General features: G+C 44.2%; 3 protein-coding genes across 4 annotated transcripts; all 3 read left to right on the plus strand.

Annotated features, from left to right (window-relative positions):
* The first annotated feature begins 1,208 nt into the window (after positions 1 to 1,208).
* LOC120646721 (probable protein S-acyltransferase 15) lies at positions 1,209 to 3,900 on the plus strand. The gene is made up of 7 exons (XM_039923163.1): positions 1,209 to 1,545; positions 1,903 to 1,998; positions 2,088 to 2,189; positions 2,266 to 2,334; positions 3,027 to 3,125; positions 3,213 to 3,308; positions 3,466 to 3,900. The coding sequence occupies exons 1-7, from the start codon at positions 1,264 to 1,266 to the stop codon at positions 3,553 to 3,555; spliced, it is 834 nt and encodes a 277-aa protein (XP_039779097.1). The 5' UTR covers positions 1,209 to 1,263; the 3' UTR covers positions 3,556 to 3,900.
* A 10-nt stretch (positions 3,901 to 3,910) lies between these two features.
* LOC120646730 (thioredoxin-like 3-2, chloroplastic) lies at positions 3,911 to 6,358 on the plus strand. Its single transcript, XM_039923175.1, has 5 exons — positions 3,911 to 4,360; positions 5,165 to 5,239; positions 5,317 to 5,383; positions 5,816 to 5,833; positions 5,915 to 6,358. Exons 1-5 carry the CDS (start codon positions 4,059 to 4,061, stop codon positions 6,011 to 6,013), a joined length of 561 nt encoding a protein of 186 aa, XP_039779109.1. The 5' UTR covers positions 3,911 to 4,058; the 3' UTR covers positions 6,014 to 6,358.
* A 4,748-nt stretch (positions 6,359 to 11,106) lies between these two features.
* On the plus strand, positions 11,107 to 17,151 carry LOC120646737 (pumilio homolog 1-like). 2 transcript variants are annotated; one of them, XM_039923195.1, is made up of 11 exons: positions 11,107 to 11,408; positions 11,886 to 12,570; positions 12,930 to 13,764; positions 13,855 to 14,413; positions 14,507 to 14,648; positions 14,753 to 14,860; positions 14,967 to 15,179; positions 15,262 to 15,372; positions 15,855 to 16,049; positions 16,329 to 16,503; positions 16,626 to 17,151. In XM_039923195.1, exons 2-11 carry the CDS (start codon positions 11,935 to 11,937, stop codon positions 16,652 to 16,654), a joined length of 3,003 nt encoding a protein of 1,000 aa, XP_039779129.1. In that variant the 5' UTR covers positions 11,107 to 11,408; positions 11,886 to 11,934; the 3' UTR covers positions 16,655 to 17,151. The 2 variants fall into 2 exon arrangements, with proteins under 2 accessions (XP_039779129.1, XP_039779122.1); XM_039923188.1 differs by having other exon boundaries at positions 12,930 to 14,413.
* The last annotated feature ends 115 nt before the right edge of the window (positions 17,152 to 17,266 follow it).

A 17,266-nucleotide genomic window follows, 5' to 3' on the forward strand; every position in this document is an offset into this window, starting at 1 on the left:
GTACGTTTTGTTAGCTGCAGTGCCGTGAGTGGCATGGCCTACTAGTACGGCACACGTACACGTACTAGTACGTAAGTGCGCTACCAGTGGCGGATCAAGAATCTTAATACAGGGAGAGGCTAATTTTCCCTTCTTCTGCTTCCCTCCTCATTTTTTCTTCTTCTTCCTCACTTTTTCTTCTTCTTCCTCCTCTTCATTCATTGTTGAAAATTCTCGGGGGGGTTTCGGGGGGCTCCATTGTATCCATGGGGTAGGGGGGCTCTACGTTGGATCCGCCCCTGTGCGCTACCTATGCAGACACATGAACTGACAGGGGTACCATACTACCATGTACCATCATGCATATGTACTGTACCATGGATCAGATCCTCAGATGCATGATTGGGGATGTGTGTGTGTAATTATATATATGTAAATATATAAACCATGTATAATAAGTAAAAAGGAGTAATTACCATCGACCGGCCCCACTTGTTACATAGTACTGTGAAGCAGCTAGTAGCTAGCACAACTCATGTTGAAGCTTGAAGATGAACAAGTGGTCATCATGTATGAAAATAGGGCATTAATTGGTCGCATTATTTATCACAGTTGAACAAGGCGAAGAGTGCAGCCAGCTGCAAGTAGTATGTAGTGAAGCAGCCTTAGGTTCCAAAACCAAGCTAATCCATAGTTTAGTCCGGTCTATATCGTGTTTTAAGGACATATCTAGATGACCTGTTATTAGCTAGTTGGTCGGCTGCTAAGAGAGGGACAGCACTAGTCGTATATTACCGGATCGAGGAGAGGACCACTGCACTGCACTGCTAGCTAGTTGATCATTTCAAACACTCAAGACGTACTACTAGCTTAATTTTGCTCTTTCCAATACACGCTAACTGCTAACAGAATCTAAGCGCGACTAGGTTTTCGTGCTGTCCTAGTACGTCTAAGAAAATGATTTCATCTTTTTTCCTCTTTCTTTTGCACAACTAGCTAGTACAACAGCATTCCTGAATTTTGTTTGGATTCTGAATTTCTCTAATCTAATCGTACTACAACAGCCTGCCTATAATAATCTAATCTAATCTAATCTAACCACCGTGCGTATTAGGGCCCATTACATTACTCACTACACACTCGAGGCCCAACTCCAGCCCATCGTGCATTAGCATTACAGCCCAGGTGGCCCAGGGCAACCTCTAACGGAGACGGAGAGCGAGATCGGGAGGGGCCCCAGAAAAGAAAGCAACGGCGAGCGCGCCGGCACCGGAGTCTGGCGACATGGCGCGGAGGAGGGGCGGCCCCGCGGCGGCGGCTGCGACGGCGGTCGCCTCGCCGGCCGTTGTCGGGACGGTCGCCCTCATGGCGCTCGTGTACTACTCCACGCTCTTCGTCTTTCTGGACCACTGGCTCGGCCTCGGCACGCCGGCCGGCGCCGCCCACGCGGCCGCCGTTTCGCTCGCCGTCGTCGCCTGCTTCTTCGCCTTTGCGTGCGCCGCGGCTGCCGACCCGGGCTCCGTTCCCGCCTCCTTCGCACCCGACGCCGAAGCCGCGCAGGGACAGGTCGGACAGCCGAGATCTTGGATTTCCTTGTTTTCCTTGTTGTCTTGGATTTACTTCTCTTTCTTGCCAACCTTGAGGGGCCAGGCTATCACTAGGTTTATTGCTATAAACTGGTGGTTGTTCTATTGGAAGTGTAAATTGACATAAAATGCACCTTCCACGCTAGTTCAGCTACAATCCATAACTCATTACACAAGCTTGATCGTTTTCAGAGATGAACCAGTCACCATGAACTAAATGAGATGGTTGTGCATACACCAGATAATCACACGTTTTCCTTCATTCCTTCATGTCACTTTGCTCGATCACTACTCTTTAGTGCTTTCTTTCGCACGCTGATTATGTATTTGGTTGCAGCGGGGGTTGGAATCAAGGTATTGCGATAAATGTTGCATGTTCAAGCCTCCTCGATCCCACCATTGCAGGGTCTGCAAAAGGTGTGTTCTCAAAATGGTAGGTGCGCACCATCTTTGTCACTACTGATGCTCTGTCTTCCATACACTGCTGCAACCAAAAGTCCTGTGTAATGCTGTTGATGGCAGGATCATCACTGTGTCTGGATCAATAACTGCGTGGGATATGCTAACTACAAAGCCTTCATCATCTGTGTCCTAAATGCAACTATCGGGTCTCTTTATTCATTTGTAAGTGACTATATGCTGCAGCAAACTATCGGGTGCATCTTCATCAATTTCACAATTGTGTCAAAATATTTTGCAGGTGATATTTCTGTGTGATCTCTTTCTGAAAGAGCATGAGTTTGATGTTCTTTATGTCAAGATAGTATATGTAAGTGCCTGGCCTTTATTCTGAGCTAGGAGCTCTCACTATGCTATCAAAAAAGCCTCTTTCTTGCTAAATATTCAATCAATTATTGGCTGTGAGCCTGTGATGCCACTATTCTTCCAATTTGTACCATTATTCACCAATTCAGGGTTTGCTTGGTTGGTTGCCAGAAAGATTAGTTTTTGTGTATTGTATCATGATCATCTGCAATGCGGATTTTGTATGCCCACGCTGATATGATTTGTACAATATTTAGATAGTGCCCAGTACTTTCGTTTACACTATCAAAGGATCAACTAGGATATAGGGTATAGCAGACACCAGTAATGTACTCTTTCACATGTTGATATATTTTGACTTGCCAGGATCTGAGGGAAATGATCACGAACAATTGTTAACTAGTAATATCGCATGACAAAATTGACCCTTTTCTTGTAAAATTCTTGTGAGCTGTCAGCCGTTTGTCATGGATTTCAACTCAACTGAGATTGGTGTAAGTGTTAGCTGCAGAGAAGTAAAAACTGGATTCTGGTAATTTTTTAAAGTTGCATAATAGATAGAAACATTCCAACCTTGCAAAATAATCTTTTGGGCTGTAGAAGTCATTCTCTATTTAGTTTTGTGTTGTGTCTTTACTTCTTTTAATATAAGCACAAGACTATGATCAATTTAAAATTGAATACTGAAAAATGCAGATCTTGGCTGGTGTCCTGTTATTCTTCTTAAGCTTGACAATAGGTTCTCTATTATGCTGGCACATCTATCTTTTGTGTCATAACATGACAACCATAGAGGTAAGCTACTATTTGGAATTCCAAACTTATCGTCTACTACATAGTTTCGTTGCACCATATTTATTATTTTCAGCTCCTTTGCATCAGTACCGGGAGGCAGTAAGAGCGAAGTGGCTTGCAAAGAAGAGCGGGCAGAAATATCGCCACCAATTCGATCTTGGCATGAGGAAGAACATTCAAATGGTACTTTTACATTAAAAAAAATTGTGTACCACATCCAAAACTAATCCTTACAAGATCAGGGTTTCAATTTTCGGTGTTAAAGATTTACATATCAGTTACCCTGTTTTTGTTTAGCACTCAATTTGACTAAATTGTTGGTCGATTTGATCTGTAACAGATCCTGGGTCCAAACATTCTTTGCTGGCTTTGCCCTACTGCGACAGGGCATTTGAAGGATGGCACCGAGTTCCAAATCACAAACAACTGACGGGATGCATCATCAGCATTGCCAGTCGCCTCATACTGCCATGTAGATTTACAAGTTAGTTTATTTTGTTACCAAATGGCTCATAGTCCTTTGTCTTTGTTGCTAGCCAGGGCATCTGTAGAAATCTTCAGATTTCCCCCATATTGTAACAGCATGTAAAGTTTCCTCCCCGCCGTCCCATCTCCATGTATCTTCGACTGTTTGTTCAATTTTATTGTGTATGTGTAGACATGTTTTGAGTTTGATCAGATGTACTGAAACACTGGATGTGTAGTTACTTTGAGGGTGCTACAAATTCTCCCCAAATTGTGTGGGATATGTTCATATGAACATAGTGTATGAGTAGATTGTGAAGTTAATCGTAGTTTGTGAAGTTAATCCCCAAATTGTCTGGTAGTACTGGCCCCACATGCAGTGACACGAGTCGGCGATGGAAAGAAAGGAACGGCAGCTTCTTCATACTCGTACAAGAGCAACAGGTCAAAACGAAACGAAAGCCGGCAATGGCGACCACCCCAGCCCACGCCGCCGCCGGTGAAGCGGTGATGTCCTACGGCCGAGTTGGGGCCCGTAGGATCCCACCTCGTCTTGGCTTCCTCTCCAAACCGTCCTCCCGGTGGGCCGCGATCTCGGTGGCTCCGGCCCCTCGCCACGCGGCTCCGGCGGCAGCCGCGGCCAAGGAGCGGGTCGCGGAGGAGGAGGAGGGGCCGGCGTGGGTGGAGCTGGAGCCCATCGCGAGCGAGCAGCAGCTGGACCGGGCCCTCGCGGTGGCGCAGCAGCTCGACCTCCCCATCGTCCTGCTCTGGTAAAACCACTTTCTCGGATTGGATCGTCTAGGCTGCCGCTGTTAATTTCTCCGATAAAGCGATCGTTTCTGTATGGTTGCGGGGTTAGCAGGTCGTGTTTGTCGGATCAGGCGGCCATTGCTGGAGCTCAAATTGAGCATCTTGGGTGAACAGAAAAGAGACCTTTTGCCCATTTGTTCGTATGTTCAGTCACTTGGGGGTAGCCGTGAAATTTATGTATTTGACTTGGTTTGATGTCATTCTGGTTGGACGGATTATTTGCATCGTCATATAGCAATGATCAATGGCAGTGGCCTTTTCGTGAATCTACCTTTTGTCTTTTCCTGATTTTCTGTTCCATCTACCTGTGTCTATATATTGACAGTAAAACTGCTATTTATATGATTATATCAAAGCAGAAACCTAAATGTTGAACCGAACTTCATTTTGTGTCTATTGCGTGCACGTGTTGCAGCCATTGTTATGCTCTCCTGGTTCTGGTGTATGGTTCAGTGATCAACAGGTTGCTTACAGCTTACCTGTATTCTCCTTACCATATGAATAACAGTGCCATTGATCATTTTCTTTTTTGTCTACTTAACTCATATATGTGGATTTTGCAAGGAAAGTACTTCCACTATAGACATTTTGTGTAGAAAAAAATTGCAACTATTATTTTCTTCATCTATTTCAACCATAGGTTGTCTATGCAATAAAACCTACATCATATGATAAATATGCTACCAATGTCAAATTTATTTTGAGTAGAGTTTTCCAAAGAATCTATCGGACCATGCCTGAATTTAAACTTTTGCGATATGTAGGATGGCAAGTTGGTGCAGAAAATGTATATATTTGAAGCCTAAGCTTGAGAAGTTGGCTGCAGAATACCATCCAAGGTTAGAGAGGTTTCTCCCTAGATTGACAATGAACTACGCTGCTGGTATTTTTGACAATCGATGATCTTAATAAGCAGAATCCGGTTCTACTGTGTCGATGTCAATGCGGTTCCACAAAAGCTTGTGAACCGTGCTGGAGTAACAGTAAGTCTACCCTTGCAGTATTGATAAATATATCTGAAAACATATTTACGTCCAATTATGCTAAGATCAAAGTTTTTTTTATCTTTTTTGTTATTTATGTGAAGCTTCTAGAATCCTTTCGCGTCTTCTTTCCTGTTGTGCTGGAACCTGGCAACCTCTCCTTTATTGGCCCTGGAAACTTTGTTGTCAGTTGCCGGCTTCATGCAACTTGCATCCAAATGTTTCCTAGACCTATCCTTTAGCTTTGGTATTAGAGTACAATATCAAATATCCTCCTATGATGCATTTGGCCTCACTATTACCTTGTCTGCAGCAATTACTTATATATACACAACTGACAAATTAGATCCCTTGTATATCTGTTAAATTAATACATACGCTAATGCCTGCTTTTGTCCAACTTGTGTGATCTGTACCGCGGAGCTTGAGCAGAAGATGCCTTCTATACAGGTACAACTCGGGCTTGTTGCCTTCTTCATGGTTTCCATCTTGCTATTGTCTATCCTGAGGACGGTTCTTTGTCCTGTGCAGCTGTGGATTGACTCCCAGAAACAGGACGAGGTGATTGGCGGACACAAATCATGGCTGGTAATTGACGACGTCAGGAGGATGATCGAGCGGGAGGAATGATCCAGTGTGTCATTTAGCGCAACAGTTGTGTGTCAATGCTCCTCAACAAAAAAAAAAGTGTGCCAAAGAAGATAATCAGTATTACCACTTGCTCAAAGGTTGAGCAACATGTGAGTCTCTGTATCGACGTATTAGGATCCCACGGTCAGAGATGACATGAAATACGATTCATTGTGCATAAACACTCAGTTCAGCACATTCTGGTGTTGGAATCAGAAGAATGATGGAATCCAGCTACCTGGAGTGGCCTGACATTCCTGTGATGTCCTTGATGTATCCATGTGTGGGTATTAACTAGAACTTGCTGTATCAACAATAATTCAATACGGAAATACTTATTGCCTACGTACTGACTGTCCTTGATATTGGCCATCGAGTCGAGGACTCCTCAGCAACACATGTTGAAGTGGTGTACTGGTGTGTTTTCAGTGCCTGCTGTCTACTCTAAACTATTCATCAATTGTGACAGACTTGAATACAGATGCAGCACAGTGACTACAATTTGTTTTTTCAGGCTTTCCCAAAGTATGCTAGTGCTGATCACAAATACCAGTACTCCATGTAGCTAGTATGCATGTTGGTCTTGAATTATCATCAAAAGACAAGTTTGAAACGAGCTTATTTAATTGGGAAGTGGCAGCAGGTTCCCCTGTTTGCTTGATTACTATTTTCAATACCAGATGGGTGCCCGAGATGAGGATATACTTTTTTCTCAACCACAAACAATACCCTAATGCCTTTCTTGCGCCATGTTTTCTTAGCACGATCGCAACCTCACCATTTTCTTGTGTCTAGCATTATTATTATTATTATTATTATTATTATTATTATTATTATTATTATTATTATTATTATTATTATTTCTATTAACAACACCAATAGGCAGCCACTTGCTCTCTTCATTGTCAAGCACAAGCAGGCTATTATCCTCGTTTGACTTGCCCGTCAATCGGAGTAGCTTGGGCGCTCTACCCTGACCCCACAGCCGCAGAGCGCGGGCCCACTTGTCAGTCCCAGACTGAGAGAAGAAATAATCAACGCAGCAACTTTCCATCTGCTAACATGGTACCATGGTTTACAATTCCGCTCGGAAACCGCCGGGAACCGGATTTTTTTCCCGTTCCCAGAACTGGGCGGGAGCTGGTTCCCGGCGGGTTTTCGGGGAAACCCGTTTCAAAATTTTGAAATTCAAATTTTTTTATAAAAAATTAGAAAAAAAATGATAAAAAACTACACTTCCTTATGAGTTCACTGGTATAGTTCTTGACGAAATTTAAGGTTGTTTTATTGGGCAAATGATCGATTTGGGTTTGGACCCTTTAACGAACCCGAACCCTATAACTGATACCCCATCCCTATCCACATTTCACTCCCAGGTGGCCTGAAGCCAGTTGACGAGCCGCCCGTGTCCTGAAGCCAGTTGACGAGGCGCACGACAGCCAGAAGCACTTTCCCCAAGCGCTTGCTTCCTTCCCTGTGCGCGGGAGAGGAATCCCGCCGCCTGTGCGCGGAATCCCGGCAGCGAAACGCAGTTTCTCGCCGAGAGGAGGCGGATCCCGAGCTCCACCGGCCGGCTGCGAGCGTCCCGTAGCGAGATCCGGATTTCCCGAGCGGATTTCAGTGGATCCCGAGCGGAAAGCGCGAACAACGACGCGGGAAGGGTGAGGACTCTGGTTCTTTTACGATTCAAGGTGTCGATCTGCTAAGCAGTGGTTGTTTGATGGTTGTATTAGTTATAGGCAGTGCTAGAGGACTATACATTATCTTGCAAAATGTTAGGTGCATAATGATGGTTACATGCATGTAATCCTATTTCTATGCCACGTGACTTGACTTTGCTAAATGACTTGTATTTATAAGACGCTATATGTGTAAAACTTATGCTGTGACATGTCTATATATGTGTGTGACATGTATATATGTATCTCTAAGCCTCCTGTAGTTATTGCTTTACAATGCAGAGTTGCATATATATTGACTTTGTTTTTGTTTTGCACCCTTCTAGGTGAATGGCGGGGCGAGCGGACCAAGTGTGGGAGCATGGAGAGAAGATAGGCTCCGGCTGGAAGTGCAAGTATTGCCGTGAGGCAAAGGCTGGTGGAGGGGCAACAAGGCTAAAGGAGCATTTGGCCCACCGAGGTAACGATGTGAAGGACTGTCCTTCAGTCCCTAAAGAGGTGAAGGCTTTCTTTGCCCGTGAACTTGACAAGATAAAGGAGAGAAAGAGGGAAAGGGAGCGACAAAGTCATAGAAGCACAGCGGCAGCTAGAACTCAGTACGTTGACCTAGAAAATGAGGACGATGATCCTGAATTACAAGCTGTCATCCATCAATCAAGGGAGGAGTATGAGTTCAGAGAAAGAGCTGGTGCACGATACGAGAGGGGTGGTGGCTCTGGATCGGGCCAAGCGGGACCGCTCCCTAGGATGTTAAGAAGGAGTCAGACACAAGTGCCAGAGCGGGTAAAGGACTACCATCTTGCTTCTAGCTCTGGACCGCGCCAACAAAGGATAGATACGGGTCCTTGGACCAGCAAGGGGAGGAATGCAAAGCAAATTCTTGGGAGGGCATGGGCGAAGGCATGCCATGCCATTGGTATACCTGGTAGGAAAGTAGATGACCCGTACTTTAGGGCGGCCATCATAGAGACGCAGAAACAAGGTATGTTGTGTGTGGATATGTGTGGATATACATGTCATATGATACAACAGTCGTGTTTCTATGGTACTTAGTTGTTGTCAATTTCTTGCTTTATAATAGGTACAGGGATCGCAATACCAATTGGAAGGGACATTGATGGAAAGTACTTGCAAGAAAATGTGAACGAGATTAAAAAAGAGATGGAGAAGTGGAGGCGATTTTGGCCTGAGTATGGTGTCACCATCATGTGCGATTCGTGGACGGGCCCTACTCGCAAGAGTGTCATCAACTTCTTGCTTTATTGCAATGGGACTATGTATTTTTGGAAGTCTATTGATGCGACTGGAGTATCACAGGACCATCAATTCATACTGAAGGTATGTGGCTGGTGTGGAGTATTCATTTTTCTTAGTTTTCTTAAGCTGCACTCCATGAGTATGAGTTATTTAGAAACAAGGCTGGTCAGTTCTCAGGGGACCTTGCTAGGAGAATGGCGGTTGATCGAAGCACATCACCATCTAGCTGGTGGTCCATGTTTGGCTCAGATACGCCAAACCTTCAAAGAGCGGCAACACGGCTTCTCTCCCAATGTGTATCATCCAGTGGCTGTGAACGAAATTGGAGTACGTTTGCATTCATCCACACAAAGCTTCGTAACAGACTCAGCTATAGCAAGCTACATGATTTAGTGTTTGTAAACTACAATCTCCGACTCCGTATCCAACGTGCATCAGCCACCGTAGAGCCAAGTGAATATGATCCTGCTAGCAGTTTCATGGACCTCTCATTGTATAGGCAACATAGCGCTATTTGGGAGTGGATGGAGAAAGGGAGATCCAATGGACCACCCACTCTGGATGAGGATTCTGATTATAGTGACTCTCCAATCCGTAGTCAGATGTTCACCTCCCTAGCGCGTGATGGTGATGAATCACCATTGGATGTTACTGGTTGGGCGGAGAAGAATATAGGCGACACCCATCTTGGAAAGAGAGTCTAAAGTTGGCCCGGCTCAAAAACAAAGAAAAAAAGGTAGAAGAAATGACGAAGAGGAAGAGGAAGAAATTAGAAGTGAGGACACTACGCCTGAGCCTACGGGTGATGACTACAATGAAAATGACAATGATGACGACGATGACGACGACACCGATGATGGTGGCAGTGGTGGTGGTGAGACAGCCGGAGGGACTAGTGCGGTTGGAGGGAGCAGCGGTGGCCATTCAGGTGGAAGGCCTATTAGATTTACTGGAGAGAGTCATTTCACACATGCCACACAGGATGAAGACCATGGAGCACCCACTTCACAGAGACAGACTAGAAGCTACCGAAGACAATCCACACCCCATGAATATGATAGCTCTAGCTCTCTTAGCTCCACCAGTAGCTACCCTGCCGTACCATCATACCCATATCCATACCCACAGCCATACCCATACCCACAGTCGTATCCATACCCTCCACCAGATCCATACGCACAACCTTATGACCCTCGGCTGCACTCATTGCATATCATGTATGACTATCTGTCTGGGGCACATCATGAGTACAAGGAAGCTGAATGAACTATTTCAATTCGTGTGATGTCATGGTATGAATCTTGTATGGACAAATAAATATTAGAACTTGTATGCCATATTTCTATCCATGGACTTGTATTGTAATATGTACTAAACATATTGTATGGAATGCACTTCGGACTTCTATTAATATGGTCGATTTGGTTTGACCAATTGCTTTAGGTACCATGCAATTTGGACTACGCATTTTATTGTTTTCTTAGGTGATATGCATGTGTTTTATATCTTTGATGCAATGCTTTGCTTTTTATGTATGGAATATATTTATGTGTACATGTTACGTGGAGATACTGCCACAATTTATCGTCATCCACTGTGCAATCTAATTTTCCAGTGGTAAACACGGTTTCCCGTCTGATTTGCTCCGGTTTCCGACCGGGAAACTCTGGTAACCGGTTTTTGAATTTGAAGGTGCATCCCGTCCGGTATCCAGCGGTTTCCGACGGAAACCGGCTAATTTCCCGTTCCCGGATGCCTCCGGGATAGTGTCTCCCGGCGGTAAGTTAAACCCTGCATGGTACCCTAGAACGAACTACCGTTCTGTATTCACTCCACTCCTGATTTCCTGAAGGAAAAAGCAAGGAACACATGAGCAAGAGGAGATAAAATCTCTTCCTTTTCCTTTTTCCTTTAAAAAGAAGAAAAGATAAATCCGTTTCAAATCAAACAAACTGAAAGACAGATACGGCGTGGTCTGTTGTGATCTGTACATTCCTCGTCGATTTCAATTTCTCTCTATCTGGATTTGTACTGCCACGTCATATCTCAACTGATCGATCGAGATCCGCGCTGGCCCTGATCGGACGGCTGTGGAGGACCCGAGAGGCGGCCTACCGGTTTCCAGCAAGAAAAGGCCAGACGTCGCTTTCTGTTTCCGCCTCCGCTCGCCTCCTTTCCCATTCGTCTCGTCCTGAGCTGCGCCTCTCTCCTCTCTCCGGCGCAGCAGCCGCCTTCCTCAAATTCCCCAATCCCCAAACCCTAAATAAATCCCCTCCCGTCAGGGCAATCGCCTCCCGAAATCCACGGCTGAATCCAGCAGTCTTCTTTCGCGGGGGGCGCGAGGCGGTGGCCCGTTGGATGGGGCGGCGGCCGGCGCTTTCGGTTCCGTAGTGGATTGAAGGCGCTTCCGGGGGTCCACCGCCTGCCTCTTTGATGCTGCTGCCGCGGCCCTTCTAGAGGTGAGATTCTGATCGGGTTCGCGTAGGTTCTCGATCGATTGATTGCCCGGGTACGTACGACAGACGATGTTTTATCTTCTTCTTTGGTGTTGTTTGCCTGTCTTAGTTGAGACAGTTGGGCTAGGGAATGTTTCATTGTTTTCATCCCGCGGATTAGGATATATTCCCCCCCTCAAGTTCTCATCGGGATGTAGTCTCATAGTTAGGTTTTCAGTGACTCCTAGTGTCTGTTTCTTCATTCTGAGGCAACTTGATGCGCCAGCTTCCCACTTCCCTTAAAGGTTTGATTTTTCTTGATACAAATAATGGCAAAAACCTACAACTGATGAAACGATTTCTTTTGTTTTGTATTCCACTCTGCTCTTGAAAGATGCGTCCAATTCTACTTGCAATTGAATTCTTGAAAAACCTCAGATTACTACCTAACTGTATACAAGCTTGGGCACAGCAGTACTGATCATTGCCTGCTTGCTGTAGGCTTTCACTGAAGGAAGCAGAAGGCACAACAAAGGCAGGCGCTGTGGCGATGGCTCCGTCTCCAGCTGCAGCTGCTGGCCCCACCTTCGAAGACCTTGAACGTGACTTGCAGGCAGTTCTGATGGACCAGAACCATACATCATCTGCCGATGACCTCAGCATATTCCGCAGTGGCAGCGCTCCCCCCACTGTCGAGGGCTCTCGCACCGCCATTGGTGCGCTCTTCTCTGGTCCACCACTTCATGTCAACAATCTTGGTGGCGGCAGTAGTAGCGGTACTGGTGTTGACATGCTCACTGAGGAAGAGATACGTTCACACCCAGCATATCTGTCGTACTACTATTCTAATGAGCACCTCAACCCAAGGCTTCCACCACCAGTGGTGTCTAAAGAGGACTGGCGTGCGGCACAGCGGTTCCAGGTTGTGTCTGGAGGTATTGGGGATAGAAGGAGGCGGCCCTCAGAGGTTGGGGGTGGAAACTCGCTGTTCTCAGTGCAGCCAGGGGCACGTGAGGGTGGTGGAGAGAAGGTGTTGCTGAATGATAGAATTGGTAGAGGTGAAAGGAATGGGCTTGCACGACAGCAGTCATCGGAGTGGCTCGGGAGGGGCGCCGATGGGCTCATTGGCTTGTCAGATGTCAATGGCCTTGGGTCTCGGCGCAAGAGCTTTGCTGATGCATTGCAGGTTTGGAAGATATTTCATCATTGACTTTGATTTTAAATATTCTTATTGAATGCTCAAATTTTGTATAAGCAAACTTTTTTTGTTTACTGACTACGTAGTGCATCTCTTTTGATCTATTGGTGGAATGCTATATGAAACTAGTGGATTATTTATATTGCCTTCAAACCGTACGTTTAGTAACATTAAAATCAACAAGAGTTACGTTTACTGCTGAACTGGGTGGATGCCATATGAAACTTCTTGCACAGATACTGATAGGCTGCTACTGCAATGCATCACCGCTATATCTATTAGTGTGTCTGGCATTATGTTTCTCTTTTTTGTTTTCCAATTCTCATCTGCAATTGTTTCAATGACAGGAAAATATTAGCCGTCCTGCTGCTATGGCTGGTCATCTTTCACGGTCCAATAGCCGCAATGCTCTTGAGAGCCCAAATCCAATCAGGTCATCTGATTCACCTAAACCACAACTGCAGAACAGATCAGAGTCCATGAATGGCCTGCGATCTGGATCCACTTCACCCAGTTTGGTCAGGGTCCAAAGTCTTGGTTCGTCAATGTCTCATACCTTTGCTTCTGCAGTAGGCTCCTCTGTCTCAAGAAGCACCACCCCAGACCCCCAGCTGATCCGGAGAACTCCTAGCCCCTGCCTTCCTCCAGTTGGAGTTCGAATGGGGAGTTCTGATAAAAAGGTTGAAGCTATAGCAGCTGCTTCAGTTAATCATGATGGTGCTGACATTGCGGCAACTCTGTCTAGCTTAAGCCTCTCTGGAAATAAGATGTCAAATGTGGAAACTGAAGCTCAGAATCATGTTTACCAGAACTTTGGTGATCAGACAGATGTACTGTTCAATGTACCGAAGGAACATATGCAATTTTCACAGCAAAATTTAGCTCAGAGTACTGATGAAGACTCGTTTAATGCCCCTGAATATGCAGTTTTTCCAAATGGGGGGAGTAACTTCAGTAATTTGCATGTTAGTAAGCTGGCGTCTCATAGCAATAGCAAGTTCTCTATGCAATCACCACACGGTAATGCCAACAAGAAAGGATCTTTGGTGAGCTCAGCTGGATCAATTTCTCACTACCAGAACCTGAATGGTGATAACCCTGGCATTGATGTATCTGGACGGCATATGAAGACTCATGCAGGCAGTTTTAATTCGTCCATGCTAAACAGTCAACTGACTCCTGGTACACTTAATCCCTTTCCCCATCTCTTCCTCTATGCATGTCTGTCTGTCTTTCATTCACTCACCTTTTGGACTGTGTTTTCATGTCCAGATGCGGACTATGGCAACATTCTTTCGAACCATGGGGGATCCAGTTTTCAGGGCCAACCGACGGAGACAATGTATGCACAATATTTGCAGGCAAACCCTGACTCCCCCCTTGGTGCAACTGCAAGCATGAGTCCTTTCCAAGGGAGGGGTTTTACTAGCACAGGTCACCTGGATAGTCCTGGATACCAAAAAGCATACCTTGGGTCATTATTTGCCCAGCAAAAGCTTCAGTATGGAATGCCATACCTTACCAAATCTGGTGGTCTTAATCCAAATATTTATGGCAATGATCCTGCATTTGGCATGGGAATGACTTATCTAACAAGTCCTCCATCTAGTCCGTATATCTCGTCTCATCAAGGCCATGCCAGGCAAGGAGAGCGACTAACCCGAATTCCATCTGTGGTGAGGAACACTGCTGGAGGATCCATGGGATCATGGAATTCAGAAAATGGTCTGATAGATAATGGTTACGGGTCCTCCCTGCTGGAGGAATTCAAAACCAACAAAACCAGATCTTTTGAGCTGTTAGATATTGTAGGCCATGTGGTCGAATTCAGGTAATATTCCTTGGAATTCCAACAGATTCAAGTTGCTTTGTTTTCCATGAAGCTAATATGGTTCTGTTTCTCTCTCAATATCTCACCCTTCAGTTCTGATCAGTATGGGAGTCGCTTTATACAGCAGAAACTGGAAACTGCTTCTATTGAAGAGAAGAACCTGATTTTCCCTGTGATCCTTCCCCAGGCACGTACTTTGATGACTGATGTTTTCGGAAATTATGTTATACAGAAGGTGAGCAAACCTCATTTGCAACAAACAAGTTTGATTTGATTTTTTTAAATTTGCGGTAAAATTGAGATCTTAGTTTTTACTTGGCGACTGCTTGAGCTTGGCAGTTCTTTGAATATGGAACTGAAACACAAACGAAGCAACTGGCAAGCCTACTCAAGGGCTATGTGTTACAGCTGAGTCTTCAAATGTATGGCTGCCGAGTGATTCAGAAGGTTTGTATATTCTACAAGCAAATTGTTTTCTCCGTATTAGTTTAAATCACACTCATGTAGTGATCCATAATTTCTGTGGATGCTTAGTAGTGTATTATTTTTGTAGGCTTTGGAAGTTGTTGAAGTGGAACAACAAACACAAATGGCTCTGGAGCTTGATGGATCTATCATGAGATGTGTTCGTGATCAGAATGGCAACCATGTTATCCAAAAATGTATAGAATGCATCCCTCAGGAGAGGATACGCTTTATTATTTCAGCCTTCTATGGACATGTGGTGGAGCTTTCCATGCATCCCTATGGTTGCCGTGTTATTCAGGTTACATCATCCTTCCTCTGGTTTTACCATCTTTTTTTTTTAAAAAAAATATTTTGCTAAATGTATTCTTGGATATCACCAGAGAGTCTTGGAGCACTGTGATGATGAAAGCACACAAAATGCCATGATGGAAGAGGTTATGCAGTCTGTGGTTACTTTAACTGAGGACCAGTATGGCAATTATGTAATCCAGGTAACTTTTTAATCATTTCCTTGTCTTTTTCTGATGTACTGAGTTATAACTTCACTTTCACCTGTACAAAACTACAAAGCGATGCACACTATACTGAATTGTTCATCTGTCAATCAGTCATCCATTGTAGCTATATATCTTGTTCATATAAGCTTTACTATCCCACAGCAAGTGTTTTTAGGACTTGTTTATTGTGACCGACACACCTAATGTTCTGTCTGTGCTTTCGCGTCATTACCATGAGCCAATTTTTCTTGCATGGTGTTGAGGTGATGTTCAGCGTTATCATCCCAAAATATGATATTTTGAAAAGGCTTTGTTGTTGTTTAATGTATGATATTTGACTTTCAATATGTTTCCTTTTTATTTAAAATGTCATATTATCTTGTGGTTTCTGTATTGACCTGCCATTGCCTTCAGGTTATGTTTATTCATCCCATTTTCAGAAATAGCTTTATATAATCCTGTTCCTTGTTTTGCAGCATGTTCTGCAGCATGGGAAACCAGAAGAGCGTTCTACTATAATTACACAACTTGCTGGTCAGATAGTGAAGATGAGCCAGCAGAAGTTTGCTTCCAATGTTGTTGAGAAATGTCTTACTTTTGGTACTCCTGAGCAACGCCAGATTCTGATCAATGAGATGCTTGGCACAACTGATGAAAATGTGCCATTACAGGTTTGTTTTCAACAATCTGTTCGAGCTTGCAAGTTCTTTAGTGCAAAGCACTTTTGGTATAGCAAAGGTAGAAGAACAATAGCAAAAAGTTTGGTAATAATTTTGAACTCTTGATGCGGTTTAGATGCTGAATTGTGATAGCGTATAAGTAGCGGAAGGCAATTCTTATTTTCTTTTTGCTGAGTAACTTAAGTTCTGTGGCAATACCATGGTCTGCTGTTGCAGGGTTGAATTTCTTGCATTCTCACAACACTTGTCATGTGAACTTATGTTTCCCAGGCAATGATGAAAGATCAGTTTGGAAACTATGTGGTGCAGAAGGTTCTAGAGATCTGTGATGACCAGAACCGTGAATTGATTCTTTCCCGTATCAAGGTACACTTGAATGCACTGAAAAGATACACCTATGGAAAACATATTGTTGCGCGTGTTGAGAAGCTCATTGCTGCAGGAGGTAAATAGATCCTGAGACCAAAAGCTATATTATACTGATGAAATTATCATCCTTTTTGTTTGATCTTTCTTTGTCAGTTACTAAAGCATTTGCATATTGCTTGTGTTGTTATCATCATTTAGAACGGCGTGTTGGCGCTCCATCTTGCTGAGATGGCAATGGTTAGTTGACAGAATAACACCTGTACAGACAGACAGACAGACAGACAGATAGCGAGGCCTAGCTTTTTACCATTACCCCAGTAGTCAGTCATGTTGAGTGAGTACAACCGGAGAAGTTAAAAAAGGCTCCAAAAGCCTTTGCTGTAAATAAAGGAGAGCCTCTGGAAATAAATAAGAAATCAGAAGAAGAGATTTTGCTTGTCCTTGAGAAATCAAGCTGTATATTTGTATGGTTTATTTTCCCCTATTGAAGCAGCAGGATAAAGAAGTGCAAAATACTGTTGAAGAAGCAAAGCAATTACCAGAAAGAAAAAGGTTTAGGATGATAGATGATGGGAATCAAGGACAGCTGTAGAATATCCTTTTTTTCCTTGGATTTGACCTGTCAGTGTATAAGTTCATGGTGATGTTTAAATCTCTGTAAAGCCTGCCTTTAATTTACTGACATTTTGCTGAAATCAAATGCATGTTTCTCTGTCAAATGCCAGCACCTGAGCAACCCTTGAAAGATCGGCATGTTTCTCAACGTTTGCACAATTCTTACCAAATGTTGTAGTCAACTTTTTGTCGAAGATGAATATAATGGCGTAATCTTCTTGCTA

Source organism: Panicum virgatum, chromosome 1K (genome assembly GCF_016808335.1).
Source record: "Panicum virgatum strain AP13 chromosome 1K, P.virgatum_v5, whole genome shotgun sequence".
NCBI classification, from domain to species: domain Eukaryota; kingdom Viridiplantae; phylum Streptophyta; class Magnoliopsida; order Poales; family Poaceae; genus Panicum; species Panicum virgatum.